This window comes from Silene latifolia, chromosome 3, assembly GCF_048544455.1.
Source record: "Silene latifolia isolate original U9 population chromosome 3, ASM4854445v1, whole genome shotgun sequence".
Classification (NCBI taxonomy): Eukaryota; Viridiplantae; Streptophyta; class Magnoliopsida; order Caryophyllales; family Caryophyllaceae; genus Silene; species Silene latifolia.
The window spans coordinates 13,302,698-13,321,997 of record NC_133528.1 but is presented as its reverse complement, the minus strand read 5'-3'; the positions used below and the strand labels follow the sequence as shown (position 1 = coordinate 13,321,997).

At 41.0% G+C, this 19,300-nt stretch overlaps 2 protein-coding genes and 1 non-coding gene across 4 annotated transcripts in view; all 3 read right to left on the bottom strand.

Moving 5' to 3' along the window:
• Window positions 1-945: 945 nt before the first annotated feature.
• LOC141647247 (uncharacterized) overlaps window positions 946-19,300 on the bottom strand; it is a 59,942-nt gene continuing 41,587 nt past the window's right edge. The window contains exons 8-10 of one of the 2 annotated variants that reach the window (XM_074455367.1): window positions 3,345-3,723; window positions 2,644-2,729; window positions 946-1,274 (exon numbers count right to left, since the gene is read on the bottom strand). In XM_074455367.1, coding sequence (XP_074311468.1) covers window positions 3,634-3,723 — 90 coding nt within the window. In that variant the 3' untranslated portion in view covers window positions 946-1,274; window positions 2,644-2,729; window positions 3,345-3,633. The remainder of the gene's footprint in view (window positions 1,275-2,643; window positions 2,730-3,344; window positions 3,724-19,300) is intronic. The other variant, XM_074455368.1, reaches the window with a different exon arrangement.
• LOC141650420 (small nucleolar RNA U3) lies at window positions 1,849-2,068 on the bottom strand. The gene has a single exon (XR_012546456.1). It is a non-coding gene; the product is annotated as a small nucleolar RNA U3 (small nucleolar RNA).
• LOC141646499 (uncharacterized) lies at window positions 9,247-11,510 on the bottom strand. The gene is made up of 5 exons (XM_074454373.1): window positions 11,280-11,510; window positions 10,101-10,205; window positions 9,858-9,991; window positions 9,579-9,685; window positions 9,247-9,329 (listed from the first exon to the last, which is right to left on the bottom strand). The coding sequence occupies exons 1-5, from the start codon at window positions 11,508-11,510 to the stop codon at window positions 9,247-9,249; spliced, it is 660 nt and encodes a 219-aa protein (XP_074310474.1).

Here is a 19,300-nt window from a genome sequence, read left to right as displayed (position 1 = left end):
TGTTATACAAACATGGTGATGAAATCTATAACCAAATTTACTAATTTATACGGAGTATATCAAAGAACTTGATATACAATGTCCTCTTAATATACAATTAGTGATCTTTTATCTCGTTTGTTGTAACAGTCCACCATAATAGGCAAATTTTGCTGATTTTTTGTTATTTATAATTAATTATGTAATTTAAGTAGTTCCTAAACTACCCTTTTCTACTACAACTAGTTTAAAATTCAAATTTTAGTGAAATTAATTGAAAATAGCTATGTAATTTACTATTATACCCTCGGTGACGCCCAATTTCAATGCCATCCGGTGGCGCCATATCATTTTCCATTATCAATTACATCAATTCTTCACATCTCATCCCAGACATGCCGAGACATGGGACATAACCTGAGCAAGTGATCATAGTTTCTTCCTCCAAATGACATCTGAGACATTATGGATCATCACCCATATTTCTTCGGACACAATTTACATTAACCATCATGCGAAATCATGGAGATAATAATTGATGACATACTAAACTTCAATATAGTAGTCATAAATCAATCAATTAGGATGCTTTCATTCATGGAAGGTATATTTTTGGTGTAAATTCTTTTTACAACGATCTAACGGTCCAATGACGTACAAAACTTTGATATAGTAGTGAAAAATCAATCAATTAGGGATGGCTCTCCATTCATGGAAAGTGCATTTTCTCTCAATGATGTAGATTTCTTCTTACAACGATTTAACTATCCGCAATGAAAATGTAGATAAAAAGGTACTCCTTATGTGCTTCTGACAACCGTGCGAACATCCAAAGCCCAATAATGGTCTTGGGAATGATTGCTGTAAGCCAGTTATAAACATTAGCATACTACTGTACTTTTCTGGTGTGGGAGCTTCCTACTCTCTGTCACTTTCCTTCGTGATATTAGATCCTCTTCAAGTAAATAAACAGCATTTGAACATTTTATACCACTTAAAATATGCAATTTGCAACACATTAAAAATCTAAAACTCTCAAAGAATATACGGTGTATCAACATGTTCATATTCGTTTGAACTAACGAATCCACCATGATTCAATAAGACACAATTAACATACTACTATACTAGATATATGATGCAAGGCGGTTGATCACGTACGGCTTCCATTTCTCAAGGACACAGTTGATCACGTACTACTACACTGAGGATGGACTGCAGAGAAACAGTTATTTAGCAGAAGAAGTACCTCAGGCTCCAACTAGCCAAGACAAAATCTCTGTTGGGGTAACACCCTGCATACGAGATCCACCAGAAGAAATCGGAGATTAAACATAGTGCAAGCATCTAATCTTTGTTGGTAAGCAAGAAAAAACACTGATCACATCTGCAGATTTATCCGACAGCCCTATTACAAGGTTGTAAATGCACGAGTATAACTATTTGAGTCGAATAAATGAACTTAACACACTCGTATTTTTGCTGTCTATACACGTCATTTTATAGTATAACCTAGACTTACAACAATAAATTTTACTTGTAGTCCGATGAATCAAGATAACAAGCCCAAGCACGACCAGTTTATCAGCTCTAGAATCTGGAACCATTTACAAATAAAAGCTTTACATTTAGTGATAGCGCTGCGCATGACTGTGCTGGGAAGGGCAGCGTTACACTATCAACAAAATCAAGATTATAGCCACATACGTATGACCGTCACTGCAACTTGCATATACTATTGCATACTGTGAAAGGAAAAGAAATACGGAGTACATTTCAATACTATTACATTGTCAAGCATACAAAACAGGTGTGCAGAATTGCCATTCTAATCTCCCAAAATATCCCAGTCAAGGAAAAAAAAAGAGAAGTGTGTCAGACAGCTGTGCGACCATCGCAGGCCCAGTAATGGGCAAGGGAACGATCCTCTACAGCAAACCGAGCAATCTAAGCGATTGCCGGCAGCCATTAATCACGCTCTGACCGCACAGCTATTGGTTCATCAACCACACGTTGTTTCCTGCCTCTGCAGATCTCAAGGATACAGAGGTACGAGCCTATAGAACAGATCCTGTTCAAGTAAGGTCGTGTCAATTCTTCACCAATGGACTACTATAAATATGAGCAATGGTACTTACTTTGCTGATGTGGGAGCTTACTACTCTCTGTCACTTTCCTTGGTTTATATTAGATCCTATTGAAGTAAATAAACAGCATTTAAACATTTTATACCACTTAAAATATGCAAGTTGCAACCCACTAACAGTCTAAAACTCTCAGAATATACGAACCCACTAAAAGTCTAAAACTCTCAGAATATACGGAGTATCAACTATCAACATGCTCATATTTGTTTGAACTAAGCAAACGAATCCACCGTGATTCAACAAGACACAATTAAACAGCTATAAAAGACGGAACATACGAAAGCAGTTTCCGACAAAGATTCTCTGAAAGCTAGAGCGGATATAATTCCAATAGGCAATAACTAAGCATACTAGATATATAGGGCAAGGCGGTTGACCACGCCTTCCATTTCTCAAGGACGTACATTGGAGATAATTTTGCAATGTCCACACATTTTTTGGTCTCACATAAACAAAACACCAAACAAAAATTAGAGTGAAAATCTAAAAGAAGACAAACAAGAAGAAGAAATGCTACCATTCTGCATATCCTGTAACCTGCTTCAAAATAGCGAGAGCAATTGTCTCAGACTCTCAGGCCTCAGCTTCTTGGATGATTAAATCCTGAGAACAAAATCAAGTGGTCATTGAATATCCCCAAAGTCACAAACAAGTAAGAAAGTTGAAGAAGTGCCTCATGTGATTATACTCCGCTTCAATAAGCTCAGAAATAGCGTAAATCATACGAGTTCATGCTAGCAAAAACACTCCTCAGTAGCATGGTGTTAAAGTGTTATTTTCCTCGATATAACCCCCTAAATTCGGCCGCCTCAACCGATGATAGTGTATAAGTGTCATTAGTTTACCGACATATTCATCATTAAAAATGGGGCATGCATTTGTGAAGAAGAGGTCAAAAGAGTTAGGAGATAGCTAAAAACATGAAAAGTAACTCAAATATAACATGTTAAAAAGAAGTGAAGATCTGGCGCATTCAGCAAATATTTTCAATATTTGCCCAATATTGATCTTCATGGAATTTAGATACAAGGTCAACATTAGCGGTCCAAATCTTGATTCAACAAGATCCAATCCAAATCCGAACATCCCTACTTGCAGGTCTGATCATGATCACCAAATTGATGGTGCCATCATCATCGTTGTATCATCATTACCAGGCACCAGCATATCAATATCATTAAGAACCCAAAAAAATTATAATCTTAAGTTTTCGCTAACCTGAATCCAGAGACCGGGGTTTCTTCTATGCCATATGCTTCATCATCAGATTAAGGATTCAAGGTGATCGACAACGAGAACAAGGCTTAATCATATTATTTGGAGGGAGGGGTGGTGAATGAAAGAAAGAAAGATTACGGATATGTTAATTCAAAATTTTCATGTAGATGAAGGTCTAAGACGATCTTGCAGATGTAACCCTTTACAAGACAAACAGTAACCTGAGTAAACTTCAGAGATACAATTTCTAGAGAGAAGCTTAAAGCAGCCATCTGTAGTAATTTCTTATTTATTCTGATGGTCTTCTAGAACCAGCAGTGAATATTTGGCCAACAGCTTCAAGTGCAGATATATTCCAGCTCTCTGCATGTCTGACAATCTGTTACAGGGAGCACGGAATATCATATTGAAGAGCACAACCTTCACTCTGCCTATTAAATCTAAAGTCAAGTATATGTACACATAAGTAGACTCACTTTGTATTCGTCATTTAGATCATAGATAGTACTTCCTTCGATTGCAATGAGAGGCCTCCATGGAAGTTTTAAGTAGGTCCTTACGGAACAAAAAAACAAAGAAGATCGTCAAGCATAGTTCGATTTTCGAAAAGATACCACAATTGAAAAAGCAATAAAATAGTGGTGGTTTGTCTATTTAAAGTATTTCTTAATTTGTGATGTGTTAATCAAGAGAAAATTTAGGCAGCCAAAGGAATGATTGCGTTTAAAGATGTAATTTTATCTACATGCTTTGCTTAAGAAATCGGGGAAACTTTTTATTAATGAGAATTTGTGTTACAGAAAACAGCATTACAAGTAGTGATACCACTGCGCTGGGAAGGACGGTGTTACACTATCAACAAAAATAAAATTACAAGAAGTGACAAATTCTAAACAGCAAATAAGCATGTTCTATAGAATGCCATGTTAAGAAACACGAAGTCCAGTAAGAGATTTGCAATGATGGGAATTACATGGGTATTAATTCAAGCTCTTAGCAGGAAATGTGTACCTTTTCTATACTTTTCAATACAAGAGAGGGTTGCTCAAAGAAAGGTACAAACAATTGTATGTTCCGTGAGTACAACTCTGTACCTGATTAGCTAAGACGGTGTCAATGTTGAGAATCACAAGGAGAAGAATTAGGAACTAATTATTCTCCTAGTCAAACCTTATCATATTGTTAATATTGTGTATACTGTTCCTTGATTTCCTCCTCTAATCATGTACCTAATTAGTCTCTAACAACCCTTGTAATCTCCCTATATAAACACATGTAATTCTAGTCTTTATCATCAATTGAAATTATATCAATTATCATGGTATCAGGTTTAAGTATCGATCCTCTCCCTCATTCATAAACAAAAACACAACCCAAAACAAACAACCAAAACTCTTCACTCGCCTCCTTGCCTTCGTCCCCATGTCGAGTGCAACCATTCCAAACACAGCCGAGCCCCTTAAGCCGCTCGTGCTCCTAAATGTCCACTCCGTCACCAAGTTTGATGGCACCAATTATCGCCAGTGGCGTCTCCAATTAGAGTCGCTTCTCCAAGGCTATGGGCTATCACCCTTCATTGACGGAAGTGCACCCCCTTCAAAAACAATTACCAATGCTGATAAAACAATCGTCCCCAATCCGGCTCATGAAACGTGGTTCAGACAAGACAAGTTGCTATTCGGTACTGTGGCTAGTACTCTATCCCCTGCCGTAAGCCCCCTCCTAAACCGTACCTCCACTACCCAAGAAGCATGGGATGTCCTTGCGGCCTCCTATGCGAAACCCTCACGTGGCCACATCAAACAATTACGTCACAAACTAAAACACACTTCCAAAGGCTCTTTGTCCGTCTCTGACTACATGACCAAAATTAAATCCACCGTCGATGAATTAGCTCTTCTTGGCACGGTCATCTCCCAAGAGGATGTGACTGATCAAGTTCTTGAAGGGCTCGACTCGTCGTACCAACCCGTCATTGATGCTATTAATGCCCGTGATACATCCATCACCTTCCCTGAACTCCTTGAAAAGCTCATTCACTGTGAGCTGCTCCTTGAACAGACCCAACCTCGCCCAACCACTACCTTCCCAGCCGTTGCCCATCCCACATATGCCCGTCATTCCTCCACCCCGGCCGCTCCCAAAAGCCCCTCCCAACCCGCCACCCCTACCCCTAATCAGAACCCTAATAACCCCTTCAAAGGCAAATGTCAATGGTGTCACACCCAAGGTCACACCCTTTACTACTGCCCGATCTTTAAAGCCCTTTACCCCGACATCCGAGTACCCAAATACACCCGCTCACCCACACCTACTGCTCAGGCTAATACCACTGACCTTGCCCCTCAATCGCTGCCCTCCCCATGGCTGTTGGACAGTGGTGCTTCGCATCATGTCACTGCCGACCTTGACAATCTCAGCCTTCACTCTCCTTATGACGGTACTGATGAAATCGTTATAGGCGATGGAACGGGTCTTCCAATTCTTAACACTGGTTCCACACTTCTCTCCTCCTCTTTTAAATTAAATAATGTCTTTCATGTTCCCTTAATGCGTAAAAACATTATTTCCGTCTCCAAATTTTGTGTTGACAATAACGTGTCTATTGACTTCACTTCATCTTCTTTTCATGTCAAGGATCTTAAATCTGGCGCCCTCCTATACACGGGACCTGCTAAGGATGGTGTCTACTATTGGCCGATGATGTCTCCTCCGCAAGCCCACGTGACAGCCACCGCTCATGTCGACCTCCATCATCGATTTGGGCATCCTCATTTGAACGTTTTAAAGCAAATTGTTTCCTGTTTCGATTGCAAAATTTCCAATTCTCATTTGTCTAATAATAATACTTGTCACGCATGCCAAATTTATAAGAGTCACAAGTTACCCTTCGATGTGTCGTCTCTTTGCTCGGAATTTCCACTTGACATTATATTTAGCGATGTTTGGTCTTCCCCGGTCTCCTCAATTGATCAGTTCAAATACTACGTTCTATTTGTGGACCATTACACTAAATTCACTTGGTTATTTCCGCTTAAGAAAAAGTCCGACACTCAATCAACCTTTTTAACGTTCAAAGCTCTAGTTGAGAAACAATTTTCCCGACCCATAAAAACCTTTTATTCTGATAATGGAGGAGAATTTGAGAAATTAAAATCCGATTTTGCAAAATTTGGAATTCAACATCTCACTTCCCCTCCTCACACACCCGAGCACAATGGCTTCGCGGAAAGACGTCATCGACATATTGTTGACACCGGCCTCGCACTCCTCTCTCATGCTTCTATGCCCCTTGTATATTGGACCTATGCCTTCCAGACTGCCGTCTATCTCATAAACCGAATGCCAACCTCCACTCTCAAAAATGAATCTCCTTACTCTCGCCTCTTTAATAAGCCCCCAAACTATAAAAATTTTCACAATTTTGGTAGTCTCTGCTACCCGTGGCTTCGCCCCTACTCTAAGCATAAACTTGAAGCCCGCTCCGTCGCTTGTGTTTTCATCGGATATTCACCTTCCCAACACTCGTACCTATGTCTTGACCCAACAACCAAACGTATCTATAGCTCCCGACATGTCCGCTTCATAGAAAATTCCTACCCATTCGCTTCCGCCGCCACCTCGTCCCAACCCCTTCCCTCCTCGGTGGAATGGTGTCAATTCACCATCCCACTACTCACCAGCCCTGACCAACCACCCGCCTCCCCACGCCCCCCTCAAATACCCCCAACTACCTCACCCAATCCTCCTGACCGTGAACCCGTCACCCCACCAACTCGCACCCCTCGCCCCATAACCAATGTCTACTCCCGCCGTCCCCCTACTCAACCCGAGCCCGCCTCTACCCCTACTTCACCCATCTCCCCAGCCACCACAACTCACTCCTCACCACCAGTAACCACGCCTCCCCCTCCTCCTCCCCCGCCTCCTTCCCGCCCTGCCACTCGTGCCTCGCACAACATCTACAAACCAATCGACAAACTCAACCTCAATGCCCAACTTCAACCCACCGAACCCAAAACTATAAAGCAAGCTCTTGTTGACCCTGTGTGGAGAGCTGCAATGGAAAAGCAGTTCTCTGCTCTCCAAGCCAACGCCACTTGGGACCTTGTACCCCCGTCCGAAGCCCAAAACATTGTTGGTTGTAAGTGGGTCTTCCGCACCAAGTACAACCCCGATGGTACGATTGACAAACATAAGGCCCGTCTAGTCGCGAAAGGCTTCCATCAACGAGCTGGACTCGATTATACGGAAACCTTTAGCCCTGTAATTAAGCCCGCCACAGTCCGCTTACTTCTCAGTCTTGCTGTCACGAATCAATGGCCGCTCCGACAATTGGATATCAACGACGCCTTTCTTCAAGGCACCCTCACCGACACTGTCTTCATGGCCCAACCACCGGGTTTTGTGGATCCTGAGAAACCGTCTCATGTTTGTCGTCTCCGCAAAGCGCTCTACGGGCTCAAACAAGCCCCGCGAGCGTGGTACAATGAACTTCGATCCTACCTCCTTGCCTCTGGATTCACAAACTCTGCCACTGATACCTCTCTTTTTTCGAACCATGCTACTGACCCATTGTTTGTGCTTGTTTATGTGGATGATATAATTGTCACAGGTGCCTCTCCCTCGTGTGTCAACTCCTTCATTCAAGCACTGGCAACTCGGTTTTCTCTCAAAGATCTAGGCGCTCTCTCGTACTTTCTTGGCGTTGAGGTTCAACCGTGTTCCCAAGGTCTCTTTCTCAATCAGCACAGGTACACCTTGGATCTTCTTGCCCGAGCCAACATGTCTGATGCTAAACCATCGCACACACCCATGGATTCCGTTGAAAAGCTCAGCCTTCAAGACGGTCCAGCCTATGCTAATCCACAAGACTATCGCACCCTTGTTGGTAGTCTTCAATACCTATCTCTTACTCGCCCAGACATTGCGTTCCCGGTCAACAAACTGTCCCAGTTTATGCATGCTCCGACCGTGTGTCACTGGAATGCTCTCAAGAGGTTACTTCGTTACCTGCAAGGTACCTCCTCTCACGGGATTACCATCCACAAACAGTCCCCTCCGAGTCTTCACGCCTACTCTGATTCCTCTTGGGGTAAAAATGAAGATGATCTCACCTCCACAGGTGCTTACATGGTGTATCTTGGAAAGAACCCCATCTCATGGAGCTCAAAAAAACAACGAACAGTAGCTCGCTCGTCCACTGAAGCCGAGTATCGCTCGGTTGCCAATACTGCCGCTGAACTGATATGGATTGGTCACTTGCTTACTGAACTCCGTGTCACTCTCCCTTCTCCACCCGTGATATATTGTGACAATCTCGGTGCTACGAACCTTAGTGCTAATCCGGTTTTTCACTCAAGAATGAAACATGTGGCTCTCGACTATCACTTCATCCGTGAAAAGGTTCAAGCCGGGTCCCTTCGTGTCGTGCCTATTGCTAATGATGATCAACTCGCCGACGCTCTCACCAAGCCACTAGCTCGTCCCCGGTTTCTCATGCTCATGTCCAAGATTGGTCTCTCTAAACGGCCGTCCATCTTGCGGGGGGATGTTGAGAATCACAAGGAGAAGAATTAGGAACTAATTATTCTCCTAGTCAAACCTTATCATATTGTTAATATTGTGTATACTGTTCCTTGATTTCCTCCTCTAATCATGTACCTAATTAGTCTCTAACAACCCTTGTAATCTCCCTATATAAACACATGTAATTCTAGTCTTTATCATCAATTGAAATTATATCAATTATCAGTCAATAGGGTCCTAAATATTTGCTAGTACACATCATAACTCATAAGAGTCGACAATGTAAAGCTGGGAAGTTCCATATGAACAACACCCACTTCCAAGGACAAAGATGGTAATAAAACAGATTCAATGCAAAGCCAAAAGCGACGAGTTATAATATAATATTACCGCGAAATTTTATTGTTGGATCCTCAAAGAGACAATCACCAGCATAAATTGAAGAGGAAAATGTTCCTGAATTAACCAACACAAAGTTATCAGTTCACATTTGCGATCTTTTGAGTGTGTGCTGTACAAGGACACATCCAAGTGTTTATGTTTAAAGGAAATGATGAGCATGTCATTCAATCCTATACTGTCCAACAGGAGCACCAAAAAACTGACAGCGTATAGTCGTATATGCAGGAGGTGAAAAGAGCACAGCGACAACTGGGGTTAAACGGAAGAAAAAGCCGGAGCATACGTAAAGAAGAAGATGATCACCTGTAACAAAATAAGCATTGTCATAATCTGATTTGAGAATGTCCAAAACATCATCCACCCCGGAAACCGACAATTCCTCTTTCTCTTTAGTCATCACCTTATCCATTCTACATATAATCAACAGCAATGCTGACCATTAATTTAAGTAAAGGGCAAGTCTCGGATAACTAAAAAAACAATCAATCAATTTATATTGCAACCGGTTCTGTAACCTGCCATAGGCGAGAGTCTTTGAGATATTCGTAACTGAAATCAGGAACAATAGAAAGAGAAATGTACCCATTATTATTGCCAGAAGAGAAAATTCTGAGTATTTCTGTGACACCAGACACGGCGAATTTAAGAAGCGACGGCGTTTGATTCTTTGAATTATTAGTTGGCGGGTTCGAACATGATCGAATTGTATTAATCCTCTGCAAAATTGGAGATTATAGATCAAAATTAATTTGAATTGAGTGATGAAAAGTCGGTTTTGTTAGGTTTTGGAAAATTAGGGGAAATGAAATGAGTGAAATTGTTAACCTTATAGTTTGATGTTGAAGAAACTGTTATGTAGCAAGATATTCCCGCCACTGTAGCCTTGTAGGAGACTCTGAGCTTGAAGGACTCTCGGGTTCCAACTTCCAACTGCTAAGTTAACTGCTAACTGGGTTTGATCAACCTCCGTTTGTCGCGATACTTAAAAGGTAGTTTATTTGACCAAAATTTTTAGTTACCTAATTTTTTTATAAGTGTTTGAAATGAAATGCTACCTGAGGTAGCATTTGTTATTTGAGAAATCATGTACCTAAATAACTTATTTTTTATTTTTTACCCTGTTAATCTATAATATTAAATTTTTAATTTTTTAGAATATTATTTATACATTTTAAATCGACACTTCAATAATATTTAATATTTCACTGAGTTGTATTTTGATATGAAACAAAAAAAACCGAAATGTAAAACTAAACAAAGAGAATTGAGTAAAGTTATGAAATGTGAATTTTTATGAAAATACTTTTTTTAACCACAAAACTGCAAATTTCATTTTATAAATTTTTTCTAACTATTTTATTGAATATTTCTTGTCACGAAACTAATAGTATGTGTCAAGTTATTATTTAAAGTAATAATTCTTGCATTATGACAATTTTGCAACGTATAATGTATAGTTTAATGCCAATTTTATTTTATTATAGTGTATAGGTTTATGCCAATCATTTTGGGATTAAGGCTCTGATGTTGTTGTTGTTGTTGTTTGTATAGTTTTATGCCAATTTTATTTTATTATAGTGAAAAAAAATTATAATTTTGAATTTAATTAAAAGATGATATTTTAAGAAGACAATATTTTATTAGATGAAAGTTTCACTTGTTTCCTTATTGAGGTATGTGCATTTTAGAGGAAAAACTAAGAGAATTTTTATTCTCTTAGTAGTAAGGGAATGCTCTGACACAAAATGAGACAGAGAATCCATAATCGCTTATGATAGATTAATAGCTATAATACGAGGCGTAGTTACTCCAAATATTATTCACGAAAATCAGGAGGTGGATAATTCATAAGGATGGGAACGATAGTAGAGTTTACCCGTGATTAGCTAGCCAATCACTAACTCGATTTGTTTCCAGATATGAATGTTCCAGCGTGATAAACCTTGAGTCATCCTTGATTAGCTCCTTGCATTTTTTAACCAGAAATTTAAGATTATTGCTTACCAACTTATCTTCTTTAAGCAACCGAGATTGATTGTCCATATGAATGATAAACTTACGTATACGGAGTTCTTTTGCACGCTCCAAACCGGCAAGTAAATCCAATAGCTCGGCTTTCATGGAGGAGCAAACTCCACACCCGAGAAATAAAATGTTGGCAAAAAAATTACCCGACTCATCTCTAAATATTCCTCCGCCTTCCTGTTGCTCTGGGATTACCTTTTGATGCGCCATCAATATTAAGGAGGATTCAATTGTGTCAAGGAGGGGGCTACTTTATAAAAACTTCTCTCGAAGCGGTTGCTGGAATATGGGGAAATCGAGAACCTATCAAAAGCTCTCTTGGTCGACTCGCACTGATCGAATAAAAAAACACGAGGATCCAACCGATTTTCACCATCACGCCCAGAAAACCACATAATTACGACAACGCCACAACCACAGCAGGTAATAGCAAAAACACCGGCCAATCAACTAAACCTTCTCGAAAATTATTACTAGATTATTAGTAATCCAATCTGAAAACGAGAATAGGTAAAACGAGGGATCAGAAATACGATCACTTATCTAATCCCAGACATGCCGAGACAAGGGACACAGAGCAAGTAATCACAGTTTCTCCCTCCAAATGACATCTCTTACATAAAGGATCATCACGCATATTTCTTCGGACACAATTTACATTAACCATCATGCGTTAAATCATGTAGATATGGAGTAATTGATATGACATACAAAACTTCGATATAGTAGTCATAACTCATAAATCATCAATTAGGATGCTCTCCATTCATGGAGGGTGCATTTTCTTTCAATGGTTAACCATCATGTAGATATGGAGTAATTGATATGACATACAAAACTTCAATATAGTAGTCATAACTCATAAATCATCAATTAGGATGCTCACCATTCATGGAGGGTGCATTTTCTTTCAATAGTGTAGATTTCTTTTTATAACTATCTAACTATCCAACTTTTATCACGGAAAATAAGGGAAAATGAGCATGAAATGACAATATAATGCGACACGTGGCAAACTTGAGTTAATTTCTAGTGGTTAATTAAGAGTTAGATTAGTAATTTTTCATATGTAGTTAAGTTGTAAACTCCGGTCAACTCTAATGGTCAATGGCGGCGGTTCATTGTCGGTCAACGGTGGTCGGCGTCGGGTCAACGATGGTCAACATCCACCAGTGGTTAACGACGATTCAACCTTTAGGTTGAAGGTCAAATGTAGTTGGTGTGGTTTGAACCATAACCTTTTGGTTAATGTGCACTTGCTATTACCACTGTGACACGTTCATCTTGTTGCCATTTGTGTATTTCTTTTGATATATAGCTTTATTAAGATTTGAGTTAATAAATACTCCCTCCATTCAACTCCACTTTGCAACTTTGGTTTTTACACGGATATTAAAGAGCGGATTAAAAAAGTATTAAAAGTACATGGGAAAAGAGAAAGAAGAGGTTAAAAATATTAAAAAAACATAAAGGTGGGGTTTTATGGTGGGTTAGTGTGGAGTTTGGGTGGCATTTTTTTTGTAAATAAAGATTTTCAATAAGGATAGAATTGTCATTTTTTTAGCCAAATAAGGAAACCTGTAAAGTGGAGTTGAATGGACGGAAATGAAATACATGTAAAGTGGAGTTGAATGGAGGGAGTAAGGTTAATAAATAATTGTAGGGAACATAATATGTACCTATAGTTATTACAAATTGTACATTTACTAGTTTTAATCCCGTGCACGAAATGCACGGGTTGTCTTTTTAAATATGTTGTTGAATTTATAGTAGTCGATCCTTTTATAGTTAGCCGTAATTTTTTACTAAAATTTGAATGACACTTTTAATAAAATCGATATATATCGTGTTAAAGTTTCAAATTTGTGCAAATATAATTGCACATGATAAATTGTTCAATTGTTGAACTAAATAAATAGGTATTCAAGAGTTTCGTGATAGTGAATATTAGTCGTTTAAATATATTACAAATACTCAAATATTTATTTGTAAATAAGATTTCCTTGTTGCTTATTTCGATAATAAATTTGAATTATAATATGCGTAGTATATTACTCTGTTTGTCTTAATTGTTTGTTTGTCTCTTTTATTCTTTGTGAGAGGTATTTTAAGCAAATGCAAAAACTGAAGCGGAGGGAGTATAAAATTTTAGTGTCACGTCATTGTTTTATGATTAACTTTTCTATAATTATTTTTATAAAAGATTAAATTAACGAAACTGAAGACTCAATTTGTAAAACGAGTTAATGGTCTAGCCTCGTAACTAATCAACCCAAATGCCAGTACCGTATCCGCAAAATACCTACGCCTCGTAACTAAATCAGCCGAAATGCTAGTATCGTATCCGCTAAATACCAACCAAATAAAACAAAATCATCACAAATAGAGTTAATGAGTATAAAATTTATCTGAACCGATGAATAAAAAGACATAATCCTTTGAGTAAGTCTCCCTTAAAATGGATACATCGTTTAATTATTAAAACAGGATCATCCTACTTGTGTATATAAGACGCATTTAACCTTATTCCATATGCACTCTATTTTTGTTTTATTCTAACTATACTTAACTAGTTTTAAGATTAAAACGAATATAAACCGTTTTTAATAATTTTTTTCACTTTTTATTTAATATTTTTTTGCATATATTTCGATTATTAATATTTTAATATCATTATAATTATTTTTTTCTGCAGGAGTTTACAGATATGCCATTTAATTTATTATTTTTAAATCTACTATTCAAGTTAAAGACGGTATAAATTTTGTTTTTTTCTACAATTTTTAAATTCTTGGTCTTAATTTTTACTTTTTTTTACGATTTTTCTGGCAAGGAATGCTATTTTTTTTTTATGTTTTCTACCGATTTTATCAACCAAAAAATAAAATTATTTCGATAATATTTTTTTAATACTTTGTTCAAATTAGATTGGTAATATTTAGGAAATGTAATTGTATTAGCTTTGATTTTACATAGTTGGTATGTGATTATATAATCTATAGTTTTGTATAATTCCTATAAATTAGGAATCACTAAAATATAATATAAGATCATAAGATAAATTAGCAGATTATGCATTATTTATTACTCCGTAATAATTTATATTTACATACAAAACATAAACGTAAAGATTTTTTTAATGTACCTCTTAAAAAAATTAAGGTATCTGGTGATTTGTTGAAACGTGGGTAAATAATTCAAATACACTTAAATACTTTGATATAGTTAATTACAATATTTATTATAAGATGTACATATATAATTGTTCCGGGTGTAATTCAAGAGCAGTTATTTGTTACCACCCTGCTTGTAGAATGACGTCTTTGATTGAATCCTCCTTTCGGTCTCCTGAAACAATGAACAAACTGAGGGCTCGGCTTTGCATCGAGCGAACTCACTCCGACGCTCAAGTCAGTAAACTTAAGAGATAAGTCGTTGTTACTTGGTGAAGTATATTTTGTAGAGAGATAAGGAAGATATTACCAGATGAATAATGATTCTTAGGTTAAATTGTGGATCCTTTCCTCAATGAGGGTTGAGGAGTATTTATAGACTTTCACCTTTTGTCACGTAGTTGCCAAGTGGCCAAGTGGCTAACAGGTGGAAAGATTGATCTACCCTCGGCCGAGGGACCCATGGCAGGCCGGCGGGCCCTGTTGACTCACCGCCGAGGGGTCTTGGATATGAGTTCGCGGATGTGTGCCCCGGCTGGCTAGTTGTCCCAGTAAGAGACCCAGTGACAGACAGCCGACAGTGCGTCGGTTAGGGTCTGTCTAAGTCGTTGACTTGCTTGTGGATATCTTTGACCTTGCTCAATATGTTGACTCGGTCAGCGGGTGCAGAATATGCCCCATCAATTTGCCCCCAGCGTAGTCTATGCCGTGGTATGGGCTCCGATGTGTGTTGAGCGTATATTCTGCGTAAGACCAAATTTTCTGCCCCGACTTCTTCTACCTCGGCTTGGTTCTGCTTAGGCCGTACCATATCCCCCCTCCACATGGATGTGTAAAGGGCATCCGATGTGGAAAAGAAAGTGACGCTGGCCGAGACCCAGGTTGAGAGTGCTTGGCTGTTTTGATTGCCCCGGCCGGTGCTACCTAGCTTGGTTGATCATGTGGCCGGCGGAGAACAGATACTTTAGGAATTTGTTGAGGAAGATGAATAGGCAGAGAAATATGAAGGGGCGTGTTGAAGACGCTTGGTCATTGTTGCATTGATTGACGTTCAACTGTTGCAACGATTGACATTCCGTGGTTGCATGTCTGACACGTGTCCGTTCGATTGGTCGACGTTTCATGGGTCAGTGCCCCGATTGGTCCTTCTTCATGGGCTTTCCCCTATAAATAGGGCAGTTAGTCCCTGAAATTGGCCACCAATTTTCATTTTCTCTAAAATTTTCTTCTCTCTAAACTTTCAAGGGCTTCTTTCTCTTCTAATCTTCAGAGTCGTTACTTCGGCTAGTGCTTTTCTTCAAGGTAAACAAACAAATTTTTCTCACTCTTATTTTGTTAAGTAATTGTTGCTACCATGTCTTCTGCTGATGCCGGACCTAGTAACCGTGCGCCGGGGGGTTCCCCGTCGCGTCTTGATGAGGAGGAGATACTAGACGCCATCCCGATAAGGTCTGGGGGCCCTAGGTCTCCTTCTCCCGAAGTTGATCCAAAAGCTTTGGAGGGTTGGGAGGATGATGATGATGTTGATGATGACGATGATGATGCTGAAAGGGCTCGTCCTAATGAGGGGAGGCAGTACATCATGGATCACGGCGACGCTTGTAAGGTCTGCCCTGACTAGGGCAGAGCAAAAAATCCGATTATCCAAACTGATCCGATATCCGATCCGAATCTGATCCGAATGTTTGGATATCTGATCCGAAAGTTAAGTTTGGTTTGGATATCTGATCCGAAATCTTTGGTTTTGGTTTGGATATGGATATTAGAATTAAAACATTTGGATATCCGATCCGATCCAAAACTATAGTTTTCTAGTATAATTTCGAGAAAATAAAATTTTATTTGACACAACAACTTAATTAATGTTTAAAATATTAGAGAAATATCTAGGTGGTACTTAAATTTTATGCCGAGAACATTAGAATAAGAATACTAAAGAAAATCATCATGTAAGACTATGAATATAATCGTGTTTCAAACTAAATTTTAAAGTAAATTCTAAAGTATGGATATCCGATGGATATCCGCATCCGATCCGATTGTTTTGGATACCCGAACATTGGATATCCGAAACATTTGGTTTGGATATTGGATATCTAACTTCAGGATTTTTAATATGGATATCCGATCCGAACTAGCACTTTGGATCAAATACCCGATCCGTACTCTGCCCTAGCCCTGACCGTGCTTGGACCCATAAGTTCGCCAGCTGTTCCGGCGAAACACTTTTCGAGGGCCATTTCTACTTCGGTAGGGGGTACAAAATTGTTATCCCTGAGGAGGGTCAGGCCGTCTGTTGCCCTCCACTGGGTTGCACCGGCGTATACATCCGGCACATGGAGTACGGGCTCCGGTTTCCGCTGAATGATTACGTTATGGCCATCATTAGAGCCATGAACGTCGCCGTGGCCCAGCTGCACCCGTTGGCTATTAGGACCATAGTCGGCTTTGTCTGGCTCTGTCTCTTCAAGGGGGAGGTCCCAACGGTTAATTTATTCCGTCGGCTTCACCACCTTCGGCCGTCATTTCCTGGTTGCGTCGGATGGTACAGCGTGCAAATGGAGCCGGGTTACGTCTCCGTCGATAAGCTTTCCTCCTGCAAGGACTGGAAAGATCGGTGGGTGTACGTTGAGGTGCCGGATGACTATCCGCTGCCCCGGTCCTTCCAAAGACCAAGTTAATTTGCGGTGCGAGAGTAAGGCGAGCGTGAGAAATGGGTCACCGGAGTAAGCTTAAGATGGACGCCGACAAGGTCCCTCTTAATGCGGATGAGAAGTCAGCGATGAGGTCTGTTTGAGGCGGAGAAGAATGGGGTGCCGAAGAGATGGATTCCTCCGACGCAGATCATTCTTCAGGATGAGCTGCTCTGCCATGTCGGCCTCATACCGGCCCTAGCACAGGGTGAGTGGGGTCGGTGTGAGGCCCATCTCTGCTCTCAATGTTTTTACATTTTGAACTTTGATTTATTCCTCGCTTAACTCTTGCTTTGTTTCCTTTGCAGATCATTTTGGCTCGGACCTGTCTGAGGATATTCTTAAGAGAATGGGGCTTGCCAAGGACTAGACCGTTGTTGATTTGCATCCTAAGGCTCTAGCCCGTGATCGCAGAACGTCGCCGAATGACCTTATGGACCAGCAGCTGAAGGGCTTAAACGTGGCGGTGGCCCAAGCAAAGGTTGCTGGTAACATGCCGCGCCGAACGCGGAAAACAAAGCCTTCGGCGGCGACGACGTCGACATCAGTTCCACCTCCAATCCCCGCTGTCCAAAAGGAGGCTGTGGAGGTAGTCGATATTACCGCCGATGAGGAGGTCACCGCGGAAGAGGAGTCTTCTCTCTTTCGTAAGAGAAAGGAGCCTACTGCTGCCGCTGTTGTTGCCGAGGGCGGCAAGGAAATGGGTCCTCCGACCAAGAAGTCCAAGCCTGGTATAGATCTATCCTATGGCTCAGACTTAGCCGGTTCATTGGGCGTTCCTGATGACAGGCTCTCTGGTTTGTCCATGAATGTTGACATGGATGATTTGATTGAATTTTTTGTAGATCAACCGCTGCCGTCCACCGGACACAATGTTGAACGGCGTGCTGAGAGGAAGACTTTGCAGACAAGTGGTCAAGATACCACCGTCGTCACCTCCTTCCCGAAGCCTACCCCCTCCGTATTAAGTCGGAGGGCCTAAGTTTGACCAGGTTCTTTGTCGAAGTGGGGCGATACGGCCGGTGCTCTTATTCGAGCAAGAGAAGACTATTCTTGAAGCCGCCCCACAGCTCGAGCGGCTCAGTTCGAACTCGACGCCGCGAACAAGGAAGCCGAGAGGGCCAAGGCCGAGGCCGAGGAGGCGTCCGTCTTGAGAGAAAACTCGGGGAGGACGCCGAAAAGGAGGTCCTTCTTTGAGAGAGCCAAGGCCGAGGCTGCGGCGGCTGAAGCTGCTAAGCTGCTGGAGGGGCGTGACCTCGTTCAGAAGCACGCCGACCTTTATGCTAAGCAGAGGGACGAATGGAGGGGCATGTTTCAGGCCCAGGGGAAGGTGGTTCGGAACAAGGATGCTATCATCGCCCAAAGGGAGGAGGACATTGAGACGCTCCAAACCGTTATCCTCCCTAACATGTGCGCCCAATACCGGGACCTGGCCGAGGAAGCCGCCAGGGAAGTGATTGGGGAGCTTTTCCCTCTTGATGGCTCCTTTCCGTGGGACAAATTTAACGAGCTGCTTGATGACAAGCTCGAAGCTAAGGAGAAAGCCGCGGAGGAGAAGGCCAAGGAGGAGGTAAGGGTGAAGAAGGAGGAAGAGGTGGCCGCGGAGAAGGCAGCCCTTGCTGAGAAGACTAAGGCGGCCAAGGAGGAAGCCGAGAAGATGAAGGCGGTGAGGCCGCCGAGGTGAGGCCGCCAAGAAAGCCGAGGCCGAGGCCGCCGAGAAAGCCGAGACGCCAAGACAGCTTTTCGGGTCGCCCATCGAAGACGATCTTTGCTAACGCCGCGATGGCAAGCATCAACAGCATAGGGAGACAAAGCGGTCGTCACCAGCTCACCCGGCGTCTCGGATAGCTTCACTGTCGGGGCCAATTATTAAGTCTTTCCTCCCTGCCATCTTTTGGCGCTTCAAATGATATGTCTGTAACCTTTTGCTTTTCTTTTCCTTGTATTTTGTACAACTTTGGTAGGTTGTGTTTTGGCTTATCCCTATGGGGACGGCCGTCGTCTGTATTCTCCTTGCAATCATTTTTAATAAAGCTTGTTTATTGGCCCTCGGCTTGGCCGGGGCTTTGATCACCATTCTTCACTTGTCTTCTTACGTTATATTGAGCGCCTTTTCGTTTTTACCTTCGGCCTG